Here is a 21029-nt window from a genome sequence, read left to right as displayed (position 1 = left end):
CAGCATCAATCAGAAAGGCATGTCAAGAATTGCTGGAAAAGGGGTTGAGATCAAGACAGAGAATGTCTTTAAGCTGCTCAGGGCCTGTTCCTCCCCATCAGTTGTGGTTCTGGCTGCCCTGTTCAAAGGTTTATTAAAACAGGACTGAGGATGAAAAGGAGCCTCTTGTATGAAAGGTGAACTAAACAGAGCTGGGCTTTGACTCTGGGAAAGATGGGAGTGAGGGAGAAATGGGTAATAGAGCTGTAAGAAAACTGTGAATGCTTTGCAGAAGGAATGGGGTAGGGAGCAATTGTTCATCACTGGCCAAAGTACAGAAACTGGAGGTGTCTCCTGAAAAGATAATACAGAAATTGGGGACATCTTCTGAAAAGATAATACAGAAATTGGGGATATCTCCTGAAAAGACGAGGCAGTGTGATCCCAATGAAGCAAATGGGGATGTTTTTTTTCAGTTGAATAAGGCTGTGTAAGTTGTGTTCTTTATCTCTGGGCTGCCATCTTTAATTTAGGAGTTTATAGCATGGTTACCCCCGCCCCCCCCCCTTGTTTTTCTTCACCTGCATCCCGAACCCCCATCCCTGTTGCCTGGAGGATGCTGCTCTTCCTGCTCCTCGATGGGACCAGCCCCAGCGTGCAGAGGACCCTGCTCTGACCCCGCTCACCTCCCCCCTCGTCCCCACAATAAACCCCAGTCCCCCCCTACGCCCGACCGGGCCCCCCCTGTCCCAGTCCCGTCCCTCCGGGTCTCTCCCATCGCCGGCCCCTGCGCGGCGCCTTTAAGCCCCGGTGCGTGATGTCACGGCGGCCGTGAGACACCGTGCGGCGGCCGGCGGGGCTGCTGCGGGGACCCCGGTGCGGTGCGACCGCCCCGTCCGGTGTCACCCCGTGCCCGACGGGGACCGCCGGCTCGGTGCGATCCACGGCTCGGGGCCGGAGAGGGGGGGGGGGGGACGGGACGGGACACGGGACCCCGTCCGCTGTCACCGCCTGCCCGGTGCGGACCGCTCTTCGGTGGGGACCCCCGGGCGATTGGGACCCGCCGCCCGTCGGGGCGGGCTCGGAGCGCAGCATGGACAGCGTGCAGCTGCAGGACTTCGCGGCGGGCTGGGTGGGCGGTAAGTGATGCGGTGGGCTCGGGGGAAGGACGGCAGCGAGGGGGAACGGGAGCGTAAACCCCCGTGGTACCCATGAGCTGTGCATCGGGCCGGCGCGCTCGCACCAGCGGATGTGCGCTTTGCTTTGCTTTGCTTTGCCTCGCAAGTGCAGTTTAATGCGATATCCACGGACGGGATACTTAAAACTGAAGTACCGGTACATGCGATGCGGCTGTGACTGCACACTGCCGGCTCCCCCCGCTGGAAGCACCGAAGGGGAGCTCCGGGGCACGCAGTGGCAAAGTTGGGTCCCCCAGTCCCCTACCCTGAAAAGGTTCTGCAGGGCTTTGACCCCGCGGTCTTGCTTCGGCAAACAGGCTGATGGCCAGGGAGGGATATTGATCCTGTCTGCTGGCAATGCTGAGTGCAAATACCGGGGAAACAGACACCAGAAAGAGAAGGAAGCGTGAGGATGTGTAGAGGCATCAGTACTGAGGGTTCCCACTGTGTTTAATAGCTGATAAGGTGCACAGCTAAGTTGCCACGGATGCACTGCAGAAGCAGCATGACAGAGGTTCTATCACACACCGTTCATCGCAGACCAGAGCTCTGCTGAGGCACACCAGGCTCAGGAAGGGGGTGTGAGATGGCCCATGGATCCTGACCAGGCCAATAGGTTAGCTGACTCTAAAAGCACAGGGCCTCGGCCAAAAAGTTAGGTGAGCAGCTTGGTTTTTGGATCCCTGCAGCGTGTGGAGGCAGTGCAGTCACTCCCCCTGCCCTGCTGACCCCATGCTATTGCTGCACACCCCGGGACTGGGACAGGACGTCCAGGGGCTGAGCAGCCAGCAGTTTACATCACAGCACTGGACCGCAGGCAGCCTCAAGGTTGCAATGTCCAGGAGAAAAAGGGACATTTCCTATGGAAATCTCTCCTTCTCCCTATAAACCCATCGCTTCCCATTCCATCACAAAAGTATCCTCAGTGTTTTGTGTAACGCTTTGTTTCCATCCCCAGGAGCTGCCAGCGTTGTTGTTGGTCACCCCCTGGACACCATCAAGGTAAACCACTTTGAACCATGTTCTCCTGTCACCACACAAACCCCCACTGACAGGGAGCCTTCACACCTTCACTTACCCCATCACCCCAAAGGGGAATTAGCCTGGGTAGAAATGTTTTAATAGACTTTTTTCCTCTTCAATGCTTGTTTTGAATGAGAAACTGAAAGAACTGGCTGATACGTGTGAGGATGAATGCTGAAAATTCAACCTGGCTTTGCCTTATGTGTGGTTTAACAAACAATTCGGACAATGTTTTATTGGACTTTGCTACAGACAAGTATTCAAAGGGCAACGGGGGAACTATATTTGTTTTGCTGCAGGCACATTTTTACATGTTCTCCTAGTGCTGGCAATGCTGGGAGGGCAGAGTGCTGAAGTTGTTATCCCAGTGCTATGAGACATGGTATTTACTATTCCTGCAAGACAGCTGTTCACAGAGGGAATGATTTAGACACGTAAAAAGATATTTGCTAGCATGATGCAGACAGTACAGCCTGACCCAACCAAGCTGATTTACCCCACTGATGCAGAGACAGAGGAAGAACCCATTCCTTTCTCTTTCTGTACAGTGTGATAGACAGCTCTGAGTCCTTTTGTTCCTTCCACTGCTCTGCCCGTGGGCTCTGCTCTGGCTCCAGCCTTGTTGCTGGCCTCAGGCAGGGCTGTCAGATGTGGCAAACCCAAGGGCCAGTGCTCCCGTTTGCACCTTAGAGACCCTTGGAGGGCGATGGGGAGGGTGGACCAGTGCAGAGCTACGCCACATCCCTTCCCAAGCCATCACAGCTGCCCTGTTGCACGCACCCTGGGATCAGGAGATGGTTGCCATCCCTATCCTTCCTAAGCTGCTAAGGGGGTATCAGTCCCAGGAGCACTGCCATGTGAGGATGGATGCAGACCCCACACAGCGGAGCCATGAGGCTGCCTGTGCCACCCCAGCAATGGGCATGGGCAGCACAGGCTGGCTCTGCTGGGGGTTGCCAAGGCAATTCCACCTCAGGCTGGAGGTCAGGGCATCATTGCCAGGCTTGGGGGAGTTTGGCAGCTACTGAGAGAGGATCCTGCTGGGAAGCACCGAGTTTCTGGATGCCAAGAAAGAACGAGCCCATCCTTCAGCGCTTATAAAGACAAGTGCCAGGCTGACACCTCTGTTGCTTGGGAATACCAAGCAGGCAGACTTGTTGCCTTTCCAAATTTAGGGGAAGGGAGGTGGAAAGGAGAGTGTTTTACACAGCACTAAGCCAGCAATGGGGCAGCTCAGCAGCATTTGCAGCATCCAGGGGATGGGGGGGGGGGTGTCCTTCCCCACCTGGAAGAGGAGGCAGTGGGATGGGGTATGGGGTACCCGCACCAGGGTTCCCATCCAGCAGGTCTCCTCCTTCAGCTGGCCCCTTCCCCATATCGCAGCCTCCATCAAATCCAAGCAGCTGCTTTTTCCCACAGCCTTGCCACACTGAATAGTTTTACATGTACTCCCTTTTCATCCTCCACATTGCATTCATTTCCCCAGGAACCTTCTGCAGTTTCTGGGCACCACCCCGGAGCCCTTTCTAATCAAAACACACCAAAAAGGAGGATTTTCCTGTGGAATATCCATGCTGGTATCAACTGACTTTGAGGGAGATGCCAGCAGGGATTTCAGTGCCAGGTGTTAACAGCTTGGCGGGGGGGCATGTGTGCGAGGAGCAGTTTGTGAGGACACTCCGTTTCCCTCAGTTACTCAAAAAATGCATTAACCTGAACCTCTAAATACCTGGTTACTGTGTAAAAGAAAAAACAACAAGCCCATGGAGGCAGAATGGAAATGTCTGGGCTAAGCATTCAGATGAAGCCAAGAGGGAAGGCAGGGCTGTGCACTGTGGCTGCCCTGTCCTGTCCTGCTCAGGGTGCAGGCAGACTCCCCAGTGGTTCTCCCCTATCTCCATCACCCCTGGTGTGATTCATGGCACTGGTCTGCCCCCATGGCCCGGGCCTGCTGGGGTTGTGCACTGTGCACTGCATGAGCACCAGCTTGTTTGTGAGGGCTCGGTAAATACTCTGCTTTTGCTGCTGCCTTCCCCATGGCCTGTGGCTAAGCCTGGAGCAGAGCAGCGGTCCTCAGCCTGTTCAGACAGCAGCATGGAACAGCGAGAGGTGACCCTGTTAGCGTGGTCCCACCGCAGCACCCCACTGGGCAGGCGCTTGCAGGGTGATGGTGCTGGTCATAGAATCCCAGTGCTCAAGGCCAGGTTGGACACAGAGGCTTGGAGCAAGCTGCTCTAGTGGAAGGTGTCCCTGCCCGTGGCAGGGGTTGGAGCGGAATGAGCTCTAAGGTCCCTTCCAAGCCAAACCACTCTGTGATGATTATATGATATATGTGAGAAGGGGAAAGCATGTGGAACCATACAGGCTTTGTCGTGACTGCTGCACCATTTCACCCAGCTGCTGTAGGCATTGTTTGGAAGGTGTGTAACCATTGCTTTCCAGGAACATTTGTGGGAAATGATGTAAAAATGTACTTTTAAGTGAAGCATGGACAATTCCTGAGACAGAGCTGAATTGTTTCAGCTCCATTTAGTATATGTATGTCTTAAGATCTACCTTAGATCAGAAGGACCCTGAAAGCCTGCCAGGGGAGCACGCCTCTCCTTTAGAACACCTTTAGATGGATGCCTTAAGAATACATCCCAGCCTCCACTAACAGTCCCCAGATGGAGAGGACCACATCACTCTCCAATTTCCACATAGATCAGGACCCTGCCAAGGAGAGCACCGCACACCAGTCTGCTGTCCTGGGCCAAGGTAGCTGGTCTGCACTGGAGCGCAATTTGACAGTCACCGATTCCAGATGTTGCAGAATGCTTCGGACCTCTGCGGTCCTGTTGAGCCCTGTGGATGCACATCTATCTTGTTTTATCACTCTGTTTTCTTTACAACTAAGTGCAAGGTCCTACACCTGGGTTGGAGCAATCCCAGGCACAGCTACAGGTTGGGCAGAGAAGAGATTCAGAGCAGCCCTGCGGAGAAGGACCTGGGGGTGTTGGTTGATGAGAAAATGAACATGAGCTGGCTTCAGTGTGTGCTCGCAGCCCAGAAAGCAACCGTATCCTGGGCTGCATCAAAAGCAGAGTGACCAGCAGGTCGAAGGAGGTGATCCTGCCCCTCTGCTCTGTTCCTGTGAGACCTCACCTGGAGCATTGTGTGCAGTTCTGGTGTCCTCAACATAAAAAGGACATGGAACTGTTGGAACAAGTCCAGAGGAGGCCACGAGGATGATCAGGGACTGGAGCATCTCCCGTATGAAGACAGGGTGAGGAAGTTGGGGCTGTTCAGCCTGGAGAAGAGAAGGCTGCGTGGAGACCTCAGAGCAGCCTTCCAGTATCTGAAGGGGGCCTATAGGGATGCTGGGGAGGGACTCTTCATTAGGGACTGGAGTGACAGGACAAGGGGTAACGGATTAAAACTTAAACAGGGGAAGTTTAGATTGGATCTAAGGAGGAAATTCTTTCCTGTTAGGGTGCTGAGGCACTGGAATGGGTTGCCCAGGGAGGCTGTGAATGCTCCATCCCTGGCAGTGTTCAAGACCAGGTTGGACGAAGCCTTGGGTGAGATGGTTTAGTGTGAGGTGTCCCTGCCCTTGGCAGGGGGGTTGGAACTGGATGATCTTAAGGTCCTTTCCAACCCTAACTATTCTGTGATTCTATGATTTGCTCTCAAAGCAAAAATCACATTGTTTGTGTAGCATGAGTTTCCCTGGGCTGGAAGCATGGGATTTTAATCACATTTTATGGATGTCTTTTGCAGACTCGTTTGCAAGCTGGGCAAGGCTATGGAAATACACTCAGTTGTGTTCTCACTGTGTACAGAAATGAGTCTGTAAGTACTTTATCTTACTGAAAATGCAAATAGATCAATGGATCAATTGCTAAACACATAAAGCAATTATACAAAACCACTGTTGACACCAGCAGTTATATGAAAATCAATCAAGTCAATGCAGTTAAGCCTGTAAATCCCTACATTCTTCTCTTGCTTAACTCTAGGCAATGCTCCTGGGTACTTCTACAGGGAAAAGACAGATCCCTGGCATGGAGGGATAAATGTCCTCACATGGGTCAGGGTGTTACATCCACAGTGGCTCTTTTGCATGTGCCTGCTGGGAAAGCTCTACTGGAGGTATTTTGCTGAGTCTGGTGATGCTAGGACAGAAGCTGTCCATAACAGGGACTTTCACATGGGTCCCTGTGCTTCCAGCATATCCTGTACCCTGCACAATCCTGACAAGCCTTTAGCAGTATCAGTTCATTTCCCTGTGCAGACGATTGGTTCAGGAGACATCTGCTGCTTGGATTTGCATCTCTACCCTCACAGACAAGCTGGGTTTGCGCTGCTCAGTCCCATTCACCCTCCTAACTCCGGCTCCCTTCCCTGGGTAGGTGGTTGGCTTCTTCAAAGGCATGTCCTTCCCTCTGGCCACCATGGCTGTCTACAGCTCCGTGGTGTTCGGTGTCTTCAGCAACACGCAGCGGCTCCTCAGCCAGCTCCGGCACGGAGACCCGGATAGCACACCGGTGCTCGCCGACGTGGCTCTGGCCAGCATGGTGGCTGGGTTCATCTCCGTGGGTATCGGCACTCCTGTGGACCTGGTAAAGATAAGGCTCCAGATGCAAACGCAGCCGTACATCCAAGGTAGGGAGAAAGAGCATCTTCTTCCTTTCTCTGCCAGTCCTTGGTGTTCACTGGGAGCTTTAGGACAGCTTTGCTTCAAGGCCTGGCTCCCTGCTGCCTCGTACCACTGCAATGGAGGGCTATGAAGATGATCAGAAAGCTGGAACACCTCTGAAGACAGGCTGAGAGAGCTGGGCTGGTTCAGCCTGGAGAAGAGAAAGCTCTGGGACACCTTAGAGCAGCTCCAGTGCCTAAAGGGGCTATAAGAAATCTGGAAAGGGGCTCTTTATAAGGATATGTAGTGACAGGACAAGGAGGGGTGGCTTTAAGCTGAAAGTGAAGATTTAGATTAGGTTATTAGGAAGCCTAGAGGAGCTGTGGCTGCCCCATCCCTGGCAGTGTTCAAGGCCAGGTTGGACACAGGGGCTTGGAGCAACCTGCTCTAGTGGAAGGTGTCCCTGTCCGTGGCAGGGGATTGGAATGAGTGATCTGTAATGCCTTCAACCCAAACCATTCTGTGATTCTATGAATCGAGCTAAAAATGCTTCCTTCTGCATTCCCTTTCTTAAACCTTTTCCCCACCCACTATGTAATGATCCAGGGGAAAGAAATGGATGGCAGTGATTTCTCATCAATGATGGTGGGCTTTTGAGAGCAGTTCTGTAGCAATATGTTTATTATAATAGTTGTATCTCTTTGTTTTGCAGCAAACATGAAACTAAAGCCCACAGTTCCTGGATTTCCTGTGTATCGAGGTCCAATTCACTGCATCAAGACAGTCCTACAGAAAGAGGGGATAGCAGGAATATACCGAGGCGCAGGAGCAATGCTTTTGAGGGATGTTCCTGGGTACTGCCTCTATTTCATCCCTTACACAATCTTCTGTGGCTGGATTACCCCTGATGGATGCATTTCCCCTAATCCCTCCTCCATCTGGCTGGCAGGGGGAGTAGCAGGTAAGCACCTTTGTTTCCCTCAACACTGGCGAAACAAGGATGGGAAGGTTCCAAGGGGAGATTATAGGGTCACCAGGAGAGGACATGGGGATGAGGAAGCTCCTTCCCCTAGGGCCAGATCTCCTGGCACCACAGCTGCTCTTTATGACTTGGCAAGCCTTATGGAAGTTGTGTTATCAGACTTTCATCAGGCTCAATGTCAGCGAGAAGGAGCACAGCCAGCACCTTCATCTCCCTGGATGTCCCACGGCAGCCTGCACATCACACTGCCAGTGATCCCCAGGCAGCCAAGATGCCTCCAGAAGAGGACTTCAACCTGTTGGCTCCCCACCAGGAGGGTGTGCGCCCTACCCACAGGCAGCAGAAGCAGAGCTGGCTGTTATTAATCTTCTTATTCTTCCCTGTGTACACCCGCAGTAGGACTGACGTACATCTCTCATCGCGCTCCCATGTATAAAGCCACCCCTGCACCCACTCCCCGTTTCTTGGCTATTTCTAATCACAGACCCCTAAAGGAAAGTCAATCTTTAGCTCAGGTAATGAGCACAAAATGCCATCTCTGTTTCTCCTGCAACTAAACAGAGCCCTGACCCATCTGGGCAGTTCTCCATCATACCCCAACACTCATATTGGTCCATACAAACTCTTGTCTGTCCAACAGCCATGCATTGGGGTTGCTTGCTGACCTTGTCAGGCAAAAAATCCCACTCAGCTGCAGGCTAATTAATGTAAATGGCCTGTTCCCTTATAAGAATGATGAGGTAGCTCAGCTGTGTTGGGTGTAATCCTGCCTACATGCGATGGAGCTGTCTCTTGTTTTCTCAGCTCAAACCTTGGTTTTCAACAGTATTCTCTGAGGATTCCAGGTTTTCTGCAGCTTGAGCTTTTCCCACAACATGTCTACGCTCTACCAAAAGCACAGCAGAAGATTTGCATCATGGAGGACACCCTTGGACTGCCTGCATTGGATTACCAGCATCACCCCCAACACCTCAGTGCTCCATACAGAAACAGGGAGCTTTGCTCCTAGAAATACCATTCCTGCACCTGAGCAGGCTGAATGCCCTGCAGTGAAAACCCCATGAATACAATGGGGTAGAGGAGAGGTGAAGGTCGGAGTTCACTGACTGTAACCAAGGAAATAGAGAGAAGGAACTGTTCAAATACTTCTGCATTTTTCTAGGAGCCATTTCCTGGGGGACTGCTACTCCAATGGACGTTGTGAAAAGTCGGCTTCAGGCTGATGGAGTTTATTTGAGCAAGTACAAAGGGACCCTTGACTGCATCTTGCAGAGCTACCAGAACGAGGGCTTAAAAGTAAGTGATATTTGAAGTGAAGCCTGGGTATTAGGCATTTAATTTTAATTGGAAAGTACAATGGATGTTTCAAACCTCTCTGCAGGGCTGAGAGGCAGCTAAAGCCCATTACTGTGATTATAATAATGACAGTAGGTAATTATAGTGGAGATTCTTTTATATCCCAATAGAGTAATAATGTGCCTTACAGCAATGGAAAAATGAATGACTGGGGGTCACAGTCTGCTGGTGTAATTAACTTACAATAACACTTCATGTCAGTGCATTTAAATGTGAGTATGATTTGACATTATAAATCAGAGGTTGAAAATCTCACCTCTGTGATTGCTTTTATAAAATGCAGAGGTCAAATGTTTCCCATTGACACTGGAATCAATGGGCAATCATTCCAGTGGCACCCTGGGTAATGCTTTGGTGGCGCTGATGCTGCCTGTTGCAATGCCCGCCCTCATTTTGCACCAAGATAGAGCTGGTTGAAAATGCTCTTAAATCAGAATTGCTTTGGTTTCCAACGTGAAGAAGGGCTGTGTGCCAAAACCAAGCTCATGTCCTTCTGACTTTGTCTCTTAGTGTAATAAAAGGTGTTTGTTCTGCCTGCAAGCTTTGCCTCAGCTAAAGGTGGATGGCAAAGAACCAGGGTCTGCAGCTTTATTGCGTTGCCAGTGCATGGCTACGAGAAGTGATGTCTCCTGATATTGAAATAAATCTCTACTTAAGCTGCCACCAAAACATCACGTGGGCTCTTGGCTCCAAAGTGCTAATTTTCACATTCGGAGGGCAAAGTAACAGGTTACAGAAAGAAAACTAAGCTCCAAAATCACAAGCCGCTGTGATTTCAGTATCTGCCAACATGCCACGATGTTATGCCAGCTGACACTGGGCCTGCAGTCTGGTTTGGGTTTTGCTGGTAAATGAAGAAAGCCACTTTGCTATGAAGTACAAGTACCTGGAGAGATGCTAAAGACTGTGCTTGGAGGGTCAGGCTCTATGCAGGCTGCCTGCCCTGCGTGTTCACTTTGGCATGTGGCTTCACAGTAAAACAGAGCGTGTTTGAAAAGGGAATTTCCCTGTGTTTTCCCTTCTCTTTCCATCCTCATCCCCTACCTGCCTTGTCCTGCCTGAATATTAACAAGTCAGTCAGGCACACTCAGTTGTTTTTGTTGGAGGTCCACGCTGGTTGCAGTTTTGTTGCTGTCATGCCTGGCACGCAGACTAAAGCTGGCAACAGGCCTGCATAGCAGTTGGTGATAAGACTGGATCCTTCTCTTGTAAGGAGACACACAACTGGCAAATGGCAAACTCAGGTTTGGATGTTTTCATCTGGGGACAAAGGAACAGCATTCACAGTGCTGGAAGTAATTGCCTGTATACACACAACCAAGTCAGCACAGTTCTCTTCTTTCTGCATAGTCAGGTGTGTTCATTCTGAAGAGAAAAGCTTATGACTCTGGGCTTTCCTTCATAAATCCTCATTTAACTTGGCTCTTTTGTGTTACTGCTTGGATACTGCACAAGAAAATGGAATTTCCTCCCAGACAATTCTATTTTCTTAACAAAATAAACCACCCCAATAAATCAATAATATCCTAAATATCCCAATATTGCAATTTCATGTTAGCAAACTCCACCCTAAGCTATGCGAACGTACTTGAATTCTGCCTTGTGCAAGGCAGCACCACGCACTGGATTTACTGGATACAAGATACGGTGGTGTTTAGCAGAGCTCAGTATTTCAAGGGAAATGCTCACGAGACACTTTAATCTATGGGCTTTTGTTCTTGGAGCTGAGATATTCCATGCTTCCGTACAGCAGCCACGGGAGCTTTGCCTTTGTAAAGCCTGGAAGGGGGCTGGCTTGGCCGATGTGACTTTTCAAGTCCATTTTGAAGACGTGGTGTTTAGATTAGTGACCGCAGCGATGCGCCTGGGTGGTTAAAGCAGGGGTTCTGTGAGAAACAGGCCAGCAGAGATGCCCCCTGCAACCCTTGTCTTGTAAACAGGAGCAACAAGGGCCCCTCTCCACTCTCCACAAAGCACTTTGCTGTTCAAGCACCCAAAAGCCACAGGGTCTTTCACTCTTGTAAGTGCCAGCATCTTTTCAAAACCAGTATATGAGCAGAATGAGGAAGACTGGCTGCAGGTATTTGCTATCTTAATGAAAGAAAATGCTGGCACCAAAGCTTGGCTTTTAGGAACCCTTATGTGAAAATACCAGCTTTCATCAAGTATTTTCCCCAAAGCTGGTGGTGAGAGGCGGTTCTGAGCACGGTACAAAGTAAACCTGGTTTTCCTCTGCAACCACAGACCCAGCCCTGGGAAACAGCATTTGCTGCATGAAACCAACAGCCTCCTTGTACCGCAGGGTTTGTATGATCCCAATGGACTCATCTGTGCCAAGGGAAGAAGGGGCTGTAGCTAGGTAGGACAACACTGGAACACATTTTGGGTTTCTTGCTTTCTGCTCTACACAAGGATGTTTTTTACCCTTTACTTCTTGTACCTCCTCTGGGCAGATACAGATGGGAGCACAGAGCTCAGTGATACCAGTGACTTTTGCCATTACTTTTCCATTCTCCAGCACAGACTTCAGCAACGACCAGCAGCAAGAGTGGATTCTGGTTCTTCAGAATCCCACTATGACTTCATTCACTGTTTTCTTCTTCTTAAAAGACCCCATATATTCCTATGCTCTAACCTTTTTCCATCCCCAACAGGTCTTTTTTAGGGGCATCACGGTCAATGCAGTGCGAGGATTCCCAATGTGTTCAGCCATGTTTCTTGGCTATGAACTTTCCCTCAAAGCAATGAAAAGAGACCAAACTGAGACCAATCCTTAACTTCCAGGTCAGCACATAAAGACCCTTTAGCTTGATTAGAGAATTCATCTTTGAATCAAATGGACTTGCAATTGTATAGATCCTCTGGAAGACAGGTAACCTACATCTGAATAGTTGCTTTTCAAACCTGGGTCTGTGGGATGTGGAGCAGACAATGGATTTAGGTTTTATTCCAGACTCCTGGAATTTCACTGATTCTTGTGATTGTTTTCATCGGTCTAAATCACAAAAGAGAATTTGAAAGGAAAATATTCTCTAATGTTTTATAAGTTGTGAAATATGATTCTCACCTAAGTCCCTGCACGGTATCAATTCCTCCCTTGAGCCTCCCATAAAGACCTGAAATTAAGCCCTTTTGAAGTGTCTTGACCACCAACTCACAGTTTTACTCTTTCCCTCATAAACCTAGGGTTGCGTAAAGGAGCAGCATTAAAAATATCCAATTAAAGACCCTTTTTAACAGTTTAATACTCATTCTCGGCAGTCTTTGCTCTTTCCTGCAGTACTTCATAAACCTCCTTCTTTCTTATTCCAAAAGTGTTGCTGGGAACACCTGGAATCCTCCTACTGTCCTGAGCCAAACCAGCAGTGTGGTGTTGGAGAGGGATCAGCTGCTCTGACCGAAGATTCTCATCCTGCACCGACAGCATCTGCTTTCTCTTCTGCCATGGACTTAGTCCCTGGAGGACACTGAAAACTGCACCAGCTCCATCAAATCCAAAGACTGTTTTCTTATCACATCTTTCCCTCTGTTGTCTCAGAGCACCTTCATAATCCCCACGGTGGTGTTGGGCTTTATCACCAGTGACATTTTCCTATTGAGCCAAGAGAACAACTTGCTTCCCTTACCCACAAGTGAGATACACCCAAACCAACCCACCAACATCAGCCACGGAGCATCATTTGTATGACATTGTATATAATGCTCCTCTTTGTGAGCAAGGAAAGGAGGAGGTGAGGTGGGTGTGCAGGGCCCTTTGGTCCAGGAAGGGCTGGATTCCCACCAAATCCTGGCTTGCTTTCAGGATCAAAAGAATGGATGACTCTACCCATACGAATGGACACAGAACTCTCCCGTTTGCCACAATTTAACACATTATCATGGAAAAAATGTGAAGGGCTTCAACAACCTCTCTGTTTTCTAAGGTATAAATTGAATTGGGAAAAGGAAGGATGTTAAATTAGAGGCTCAGCTGCTCTTTTTCTTCAGAAAACAATAAACCAAGTCATATAAATGGCTGGCTATTGCTTTACCTAACTCATCTTGTGTAGCCCTCCAGGGACCTGCTAGAGGTGACTTGTTAGACCTGATCTTCCTGACACAACAATCCAACCTGCCAGCTGCCAAACCCTGCAGGCATCCCTTTGCAGCACCAAAGGAGGTCTCTGAGGGATGCAGAGCTTATCCCAAACTGTTCTCTACAATACACAGGCCAGCTTCAGACGTCCAGCTCTTTGCTGCAATCCTACTGAGACAGCTGGGGCAGCCCCAGGTCTCTCTTTGGTCTACCTCAGCTTTTCAACTATTCTAGGGTCTTTTATGTTGTGGCTATTTCTGTTTATGCTGTTCAGTGTCTCCATGCTTTCTTTTCTAAGCATGGAGCTTCTGGTGCCGAAACCCAAGAAGAACCATCTCTGCTGGGATAAAAGGACTCTAGTGGCATTGGCAGGAGAGGCTGAGAACAGCCTCACATGCAGAGGGACATGTGGCATCAGGACCATTCAGGGACAGCACTGAATGGTTCCCCATGTCTTCTCTTGGAGAAGAGCTCCAGGGGAAAAGTCCCACAATGATGGGTTTAGCAGACGCCATCAAGAAAAGCTTCTGAAGACAACCTGGAGCAGCCGTCCAGGTTTCCCCCTTTATGGAGGAGAAGGAAAAAGAAACTCCTGTATCCTCTTCCCTGGGTGAATGGAGGAATTGGTGACAAGACTTGAAGACCTCAGCAGAAAGTGCCTAAAACCTCAGGTTTCTGAGCATTACTCATAAAGGGGGTTCCCAACCTTGGGCTCCTCTTTACTGGGGCCTGAATTAAAACCAGAAGCGTGGCCTCCCCCAAAACTGGCCTTAAATGTGGGAGAAAGAGCCGGTGTTGCTTCATCTCAGGACATGCAGGCGAGGAGGCGCACGATGCCTTTGAGCTTGACAACATGAACTGACAAACAATATGGGTAAAATTAATGAACCTTCACAAAAGAATTTGTTGCTGGCTGCATTTAAGGTTTCATCTATTCCATGTTACCTGTTTTAACGCACATGGATGTAAAACATGTTCTTTAGATGCACAATATGTCTCCAAGGATAATACTTGGGAGAGGTTTGTTTTTCAATGCAAGTAAGTGGTGGTGCTAATCTGCCCACATTATACATTATATACACCATAAAGTAGAATGAATTCATTAAACTGATGAGGTTTGCAACAAGGTGTGTATGTGAATGATCCTGCCCTCTCAGTGCCCAGGTTTGGTCTGCCCAGTGCTCCCCGAGATGTAAAGCCCTAAGCCCCACGTTGGAGCTGTATGGTGAGTTTTCCTGATTTCTTCATCCAGTTAAACCAGTTTTGAGATGGATGCTCAGGATTTAGAGTCATAGATTCATAGAATGGTTTGGGTTGGAAGGCGCCCTAAAGGTCATCCAGTTCCAGCCCCCCCCCCGCCATGGGGAGGGAAAACATAAAGACATGGAAAGTGATTGGAAAGTGAATACAAAGCTTTGGCCACATGATGGCAACCTCGCTCATGGCAGAGCATGGCCGTGTGCTGCTGCCGTCTTGTCTTCATTCAACGCCAGGTCCTTTTGCTGTCAGAGCATCACACGCTCCCCTCTCAATAGGCAGCCCCGCAGTGGGCACCGCGCAGGTGATTTTGGGGTGATCCAGCCCTGCCAATAGCTTCCCTAGTGTATTCCCCTTGGATTGGAGGGTGACAGCAGCCTCGCAGGAGGTTGGGCTGATGCTGGGCCAGGAACAGCAGGGTTGGGATGAGCAGCTTTTGGGGTATGGTTGTACTCATCGCTGTGATGGATCACGGGGGATCCCAGCACGCGGACGAATATCTTACTCTTGCTTTTGAAGCAGTGAGTGTACGGCTGTGTCACTGAGGACAGAGATCCTGCGGTGGGGCTGGGTGTTGCTGCAGGGGGTCACCCCATGCCTCGAAGATGAGGCATTACAATTTATGCACACAGAGACTTGGCAGGTGGGTGTTTTGTCAATGGTTTTCTTTACGATATATCAAATACATTAATTTGTAGCGATGATACTAATATCATTATCTAGGGATAGAAATTAGGAGTTTTAAGGAATCCTCTTTGGGGACCTGGTGATGGGGTTTTAAACACTGCTTTGCCTGGCAGGCAAACAGCCATAAATACAGCTGATTCAGATCCCTCGTGCAGGGCACTGATTGCATATGCTGGTGATTTTGTCATTGCATTACACAAAAAAATCCCTGGTATCAATGGAATTCAGGATATGGACCCAACCTTCTGTCAGTGGCTGCAGGGACCTGCCCTTTGTGGTGCATTCCCCAGCACCATGCACAATGGAGTGCGAGAATCTATCTGCTTGATGGCTTGTTCACAGATGCTCAGAGCCCCACATTTCTAACATTAAATGCAGTGACTCCTGGAATAGATAAAAACTGATTAGGCAGACCAGAAGAACCAGGATACCCACTTCTATGCCCTTCTTGCCTGCAATATGAAAGCATACTCAGACCTGTCATGCCTCACATAAACCTGTAACTGCCTGACTTTCACGCTGCTGGTGGTGTTCCAGCTCTTACGACACCTCGTATAACTTAATGAGATGCTGGCTGTCTAGCTGTTTTTCCAGTTTATATACTATGTAATGCTATGGTAGGGAGTAAAGGTAACAGTGGTTTATTTCCTCATGTGAAGAAAGCAAAGCAAACAGAAACCAATTTTCTGGTGAAAATCCCTGACCCAGAGGAAGGTCTCTGGTGGTGGGAGAAGCTTCGTGATGCTCACAAAGTGGGAGCAGGATGGGGCTGCCTTTGGCCAGGGGGCAAGGAGAAGGTTGTGTATCCCCCTGCATCCCTGTTGCTGGGTACCTATAATGTCCTTCTCCCAGGGCACCCCAGTGGTTTTAGTGCCTGCTGAAGCCATCCCTGTGATTGCTCCTGGCCAGGCTGGGATATTCTCATGCCTCAGGAGTCCCTTCCTGATGTGCCAACACCTTGGGAAGGTGAGATCACAACTCCCATGTCATTTTCTCTTTTCCCGTTGTACTTGAGACACAGGAGTAGGTGATGTCTTTGCAGGCACTAAGATACGTTACAGCTCCTTGGTTTATCTGAAGTTCTTTGCTTTGTTGTAGAGGTTGTTATAGTAGAGACTTGTCTCTAGGCACTGCATTCATGCAAAACAAGAAGGCCAACGCTGTCTTGTGCCCATAAAGAAAAAGGTAGAGTCAGAAGAAATGATGAGATTCAAAGAGAGGAGTGGGAAGAAGATGCTAAATTGAATATAAAAGTGCACAAGAACAGCTTCCTTTCTCTAAAGCCATCTTCTTCTTATATATGCTCCTATAGAGTACAGACTGATCACTGCCAGCCTGGATTAAGTAGTATGTAAAGTAACATTCTAGAGATAGGCTTCACAAGGAATTAAGCCATGCAGTGAGGGGAAATTTAAGCAGTTACACTGATTTTTCTTACACTGGAGATCCTGCAGTAGTTCTAAGATCAGACACTAGTGGGACAAACAACCCGTTAAGAGCCATATATGCAGCAGAAGGAGAACATCTTTTTAAGGGGGTCTCAGAGGTCCCATATGAGGTTTCATGGTAAGATATAGAAATGCCTGCTGTAAAAGCAATAGGACCTACATAGCTTATCTCCATGGACCAGCTCATGGTCTATTCTTCCATGTTTCAAAACATTCTAGCACTAAGGTAGCCTACTTTGTATCTAGTATAGGAAATCCTGCCAACTCTTACGTAAGAGGGCCAGGCTATTCTTACTCATGCAGCTATGTGTGAACCAACACCCGTGCTTACTTCATTATTTAATTGAGATCACTGTGTTTCAATCAAGCAGTCGGCAGTGGTTTTCAATGCTTCCAGCATGAAAAGCAAGCTGCAATGGAAATCTGGCTGGTGGAGGGCTCTAAAGCAGCCACAGAGCGAATGCCTTGTGCTGTCTGTCTGTTCTGCATGTTCTGCCTTCCTCTGCATGCTGTGCTGAGAGGGAAATCCAGCACCCAGGGTCATCTCACAGTGGGACAAGCAAGGAAGGGTGAGTGGATTTATGATCTGAGTGCTCTGCAATGCTTCTCTTTCCTGGTGTGAAAGAGGATCCTGAACTGAGAGCAACGGCATCAGGAAAACCTTTACATACAAAAGAACTGGTGATCTTTGTGGAAAATTCCTGCTTTTTCCTGCTTAGTTCTGGGTACTGTCGGTTGTGAGATGCACTTGAAATATGGGCAATGCCCAGCATGGGCATGCTGCTCTCAGGGCTTTTTTTGCTTTTAGATGCCTCAGCTCTTGCTAAATATCATTGCAGCATGGAAAGCTTGGCTTCCCTGTCAGGAGCTCAGGAGAGCTCCGGCGACTGTACTACAGCATGAAACAAGGATGACCCTGAAGGTCCCTCTGAGGTGTGCTCCCCCATCTCGCTGCTCCTGAGCACCACTAGTTGTGGTTAGTCAGTTCAAATGGTTTAAAACCAAATTTAAACTCTTCTGAAAGGAATGGAACCCCATTACCTACAGAAGCTAAGGTGAGTCCTGAGGACATCCTGTGGTCCATCTGTGTGTGGCTATCAGGAGGTGCCAATGCCCTCTTCAACCTGTCACATGCTCCCTGAGCTCATCTGGATTTTACACACCTTTCTGTCATAGGCAGTTGTGCTATTACTATGCTATGGTTTACCCTTTTGTGGAGGAATTAGAATGACCTTATTTTCCTTTATTTCTACACTAGCATATGTCATCTTTATCTAAAAGAAAGGGAAAACTATACTCCAAGCCACCTTATCTCTGGAAAATGAAACTATCGATAGCACCTCTTTGTTTGCGGTCTCTGTGAGATCTTGATCAGTAAAACAAGCCCGTACATTATCTTGTTTTTCCTTTACAGGGAACGTTTCCTTTTTTCTATATTAAAACGCCCCAGAACTGTTCAGAGTTTCTTGGAAATGCTGCAGTGGGGTGTAAATTCTCTTCTGGCACTCAGAAAACCGGGAGGTCAAATATCAGGTCAAAACAGTGATTTGGAATTTGGATGTTTGTGCAGCATATTTGGTCAGTCAGCCTGGCTTTAAAATAGGTGCATGGAAAGAGAATATATGCTAAAGTATTTACATATCGACCAGGAATGGACAGGACATTAGATGAAGATTTCCAAAGGCACCAGAGGGAATTATTTGTAAGAGATCATAGGAACATATTGGGAGAGTTCCGTGTGTCCATCCTTTCCAAATCATAGGATCCCAGCCTGTTTGGGTTAGAAAGGACCTTAAAGCTCATCTGGTTCCATCCCCTGCCACGGGCAGGGACACCTTCCACTAGAGCAGCTTGCTCCAAGCACCCTCACAGGGAAGAGCTTCTGCCTAAGATCTAATCTAAAACTACTGTATTTCACCTTGAAGCCACTACCCCTTGTCCTGTCACTATTCCTGCAACAAATACCTGTTCTTGGCTGGAGTCTTACAATCTGGTCACTCAAGAGTCACCAGGCACATTAAGCTGATGCGATGCACTGGCAGCACCCAGGATGATGGAGCTCTCTGCCCCTTCCTTACTCTGATCATCTACTATAGCCATTAGTGTGCAGGGAAGAGATATGAAGTACGGGGATATATGATATGCCGCCTCAGGCTGACCACAGTGAATATCCCCACTCAGGTTTCCCAATGGCAATATAGGGGATGTTCTCACGTGCTGTTGCACACACTGCTTTCGAGCTTGGTGACCTTTATTAAGGTTTCAGTTCTGGTTTGATTTTTTTCAGCCAGAATTCTTAAAAGGGAGCAAAAAGCCTCAGAAAGACCAGATTTAGCATTGGTGGCTCCCCACTTTGACAGCCGGCCTTTTGAGGCTTGTGGGTTTGCAACCTCAGAGGGAAGTGCACTCACAGTCACCTTCTTACCTACGGCAATGTGGCTACTGAATCTAATATGAAGCGTTGTTTTGGTTTTTTGAGTGATGGTTGAAAAACCTCTATTTCCCCTCTACATGTTGGCCTGTGTTGCTGGAAGAGAGATTAAGGGAGAGGAACAGAGGGAGACCAGATACCTAAACATGAGGATGTTGCATTTAACACACTGGTCATCAAAATGAAGACTTTTAAAGTATCAAACCTAAATATTTAAAGATTACATGAAAAAAAGCAGGTATTTTTGCTGGAATGGCAGCATATATTAATTTCCATGGTCTTTAGATCAGTCTCTAAATGCTGGACCTTAAGATCATCTAGTTCCAACCCCCCTGCCCATGCCCTAGATGATCCTTTCCAACCCTAGGGTCCTTTCCAACCCTAACTATTCTATGATTCTATGAATAGAGCCTAAACTCTCCAAAGAGAAGCCATAACCAGCATCACACTCTTCTGTGCCCAATCCACCGCTGCTCTAACCAATACATGGAAAGTTCTTTCTCTGCCAGTTTGACTTCTGGTAACTTCTGATCTGCTGTGAATGGAATACAGCTTCTCTTGTCACCTCTTTGCCCTGGAGCAACAACAGAGTGAGACGGATCTCACTATGCAGTCAAACAGATATGGAAAGATGTAGAGATAACACTGGCACTGCTGGCAGACGGAGATTATGGGGAGGAACCACAGGCTTGGGGAGCAGCTCTGCCATTCTGAGTTTCAACTCCTAACAAATACATGGATCTCATCCTTTCGGGCTATAGGCCTGGGTGGAAGTTATCTGAGCTGCTCACTGCCCAGTGAACGTAATGACATGCAGTTACTGCACTAAATGGGATTTCTAATGAATGTATTTTGCTTAAAACCTCCTGGCTGTCATGAAGAGCTCCTTGTCCCTGTCTCCTCATGGCTTGTTGCCATATCCCTTGCACAACCTTGGGCTAAATCAAAGATGCTTGCAAATTCTTTTATTTAAAACCACCTAAAATTGGGTTTTTGACCATCTGAGAAACCAAGTGTTGTAAGCGCAAATGTTACTCACATCATTCATTTCCTTCAGGGATGGATGCTTTGAACTACATTGTTCCAGCTCTTGCCGAGGGGCTTTACTGGCTGAATAAACAGAGAGCAGCACGCCCATTGCTTCGCTTGAGCAAAAAGCTGTTTCCTCAAGGGAGACCTACCCATCCTGGAAGCCTCTCCATTGATTTTCTGGGAATCACAGGCTCTCGATCACAAAGCAATGATTTTAGCCCTTCTCTAATCATCACCCAGTGCCTTGAAAGATGCCACTGCCTGGCTCAAGGAGTGGCATGCATCCCCACAATATGCCTTTTGAAAGCTGCCAGCTTTAACTTGCCAAGCGAGGGTCCTTGGCTGCTTCTAGGTATTCCCTGAGGCCTGTGTGAAAGCTGTAGCTGCCTAATGGGATGCACACTTCCCACATTAAATCACCCAAGGACGAGCTTCAAAGTGAGAGCAGGGGGCATCCTCCCCAGCCAGGAGCTGGGTGTGCAGCAGCCAGGCAGAGGAGCAGCAGGCAGATCTTGCTCCGCTCCCCTTGGTGTCCAGGCAGGCAGTGGGGCTGTGCTCACCAAATGAATCCCTTGCTGGTAGGCGAATGCCAGGGAAAACACCCAGCAGATTGCAACTCGATGTTTTCTCTTTCCAGGATAGCTTCCAGAGGGATTGCACTCATCATCCAGCTGGACTGACCAGCAGAAGGCTCAAGCTTTTGGAGCTATTTACGGCATAGCAGCAGGGAAGCTTAAAAGTCAGCTCTGAGCGTCTAAAAGGGTTACCACTTGCTGTGCTAGGGTGTGCAACTTGGAAAAGAGGAAACGTCTGTGGCCAGAGAAAGCTCTATGAGGCATTCAACCTGATTTGGAGACTCCATCTGAGAGAACTTCCAAGTTAATACCATCTTGGTCACTTGGGACTATTACTGCATCCACTCCTTTCTGCTCCAAATGTGACAGCGCAGTGCGTGTTTGCTCC

General features: G+C 48.6%; 1 protein-coding gene across 4 annotated transcripts; it reads left to right on the top strand.

Annotated features, from left to right (window-relative positions):
- Nucleotides 1-959: 959 nt before the first annotated feature.
- Nucleotides 960-21011, top strand: SLC25A48 (solute carrier family 25 member 48). Of its 4 annotated transcripts, none has more exons than XR_009968373.1 (8): nucleotides 960-1118; nucleotides 2116-2159; nucleotides 5940-6011; nucleotides 6572-6824; nucleotides 7511-7759; nucleotides 8943-9076; nucleotides 11791-12008; nucleotides 12452-12585. XR_009968373.1 is itself a non-coding variant. In XM_062638062.1 (8 exons), exons 1-7 carry the CDS (start codon nucleotides 1073-1075, stop codon nucleotides 11911-11913), a joined length of 921 nt encoding a protein of 306 aa, XP_062494046.1. In that variant the 5' UTR covers nucleotides 960-1072; the 3' UTR covers nucleotides 11914-11920; nucleotides 12452-12584. The 4 variants fall into 4 exon arrangements, 3 of the variants coding, with proteins under 3 accessions (XP_062494046.1, XP_062494047.1, XP_062494045.1); XM_062638062.1 differs by having other exon boundaries at nucleotides 11791-11920; nucleotides 12452-12584; XM_062638063.1 differs by lacking the exons at nucleotides 11791-12008; nucleotides 12452-12585 and adding an exon at nucleotides 20704-21011.
- The last annotated feature ends 18 nt before the right edge of the window (nucleotides 21012-21029 follow it).

The sequence above is a fragment of the Pezoporus occidentalis genome, unplaced genomic scaffold (genome assembly GCF_034315485.1).
Source record: "Pezoporus occidentalis ecotype Australia unplaced genomic scaffold, CSIRO_AGI_Poc_V1 ctg55, whole genome shotgun sequence".
Classification (NCBI taxonomy): domain Eukaryota; kingdom Metazoa; phylum Chordata; class Aves; order Psittaciformes; family Psittacidae; genus Pezoporus; species Pezoporus occidentalis.
This window is presented reverse-complemented; position numbering and strand designations above follow the sequence as displayed.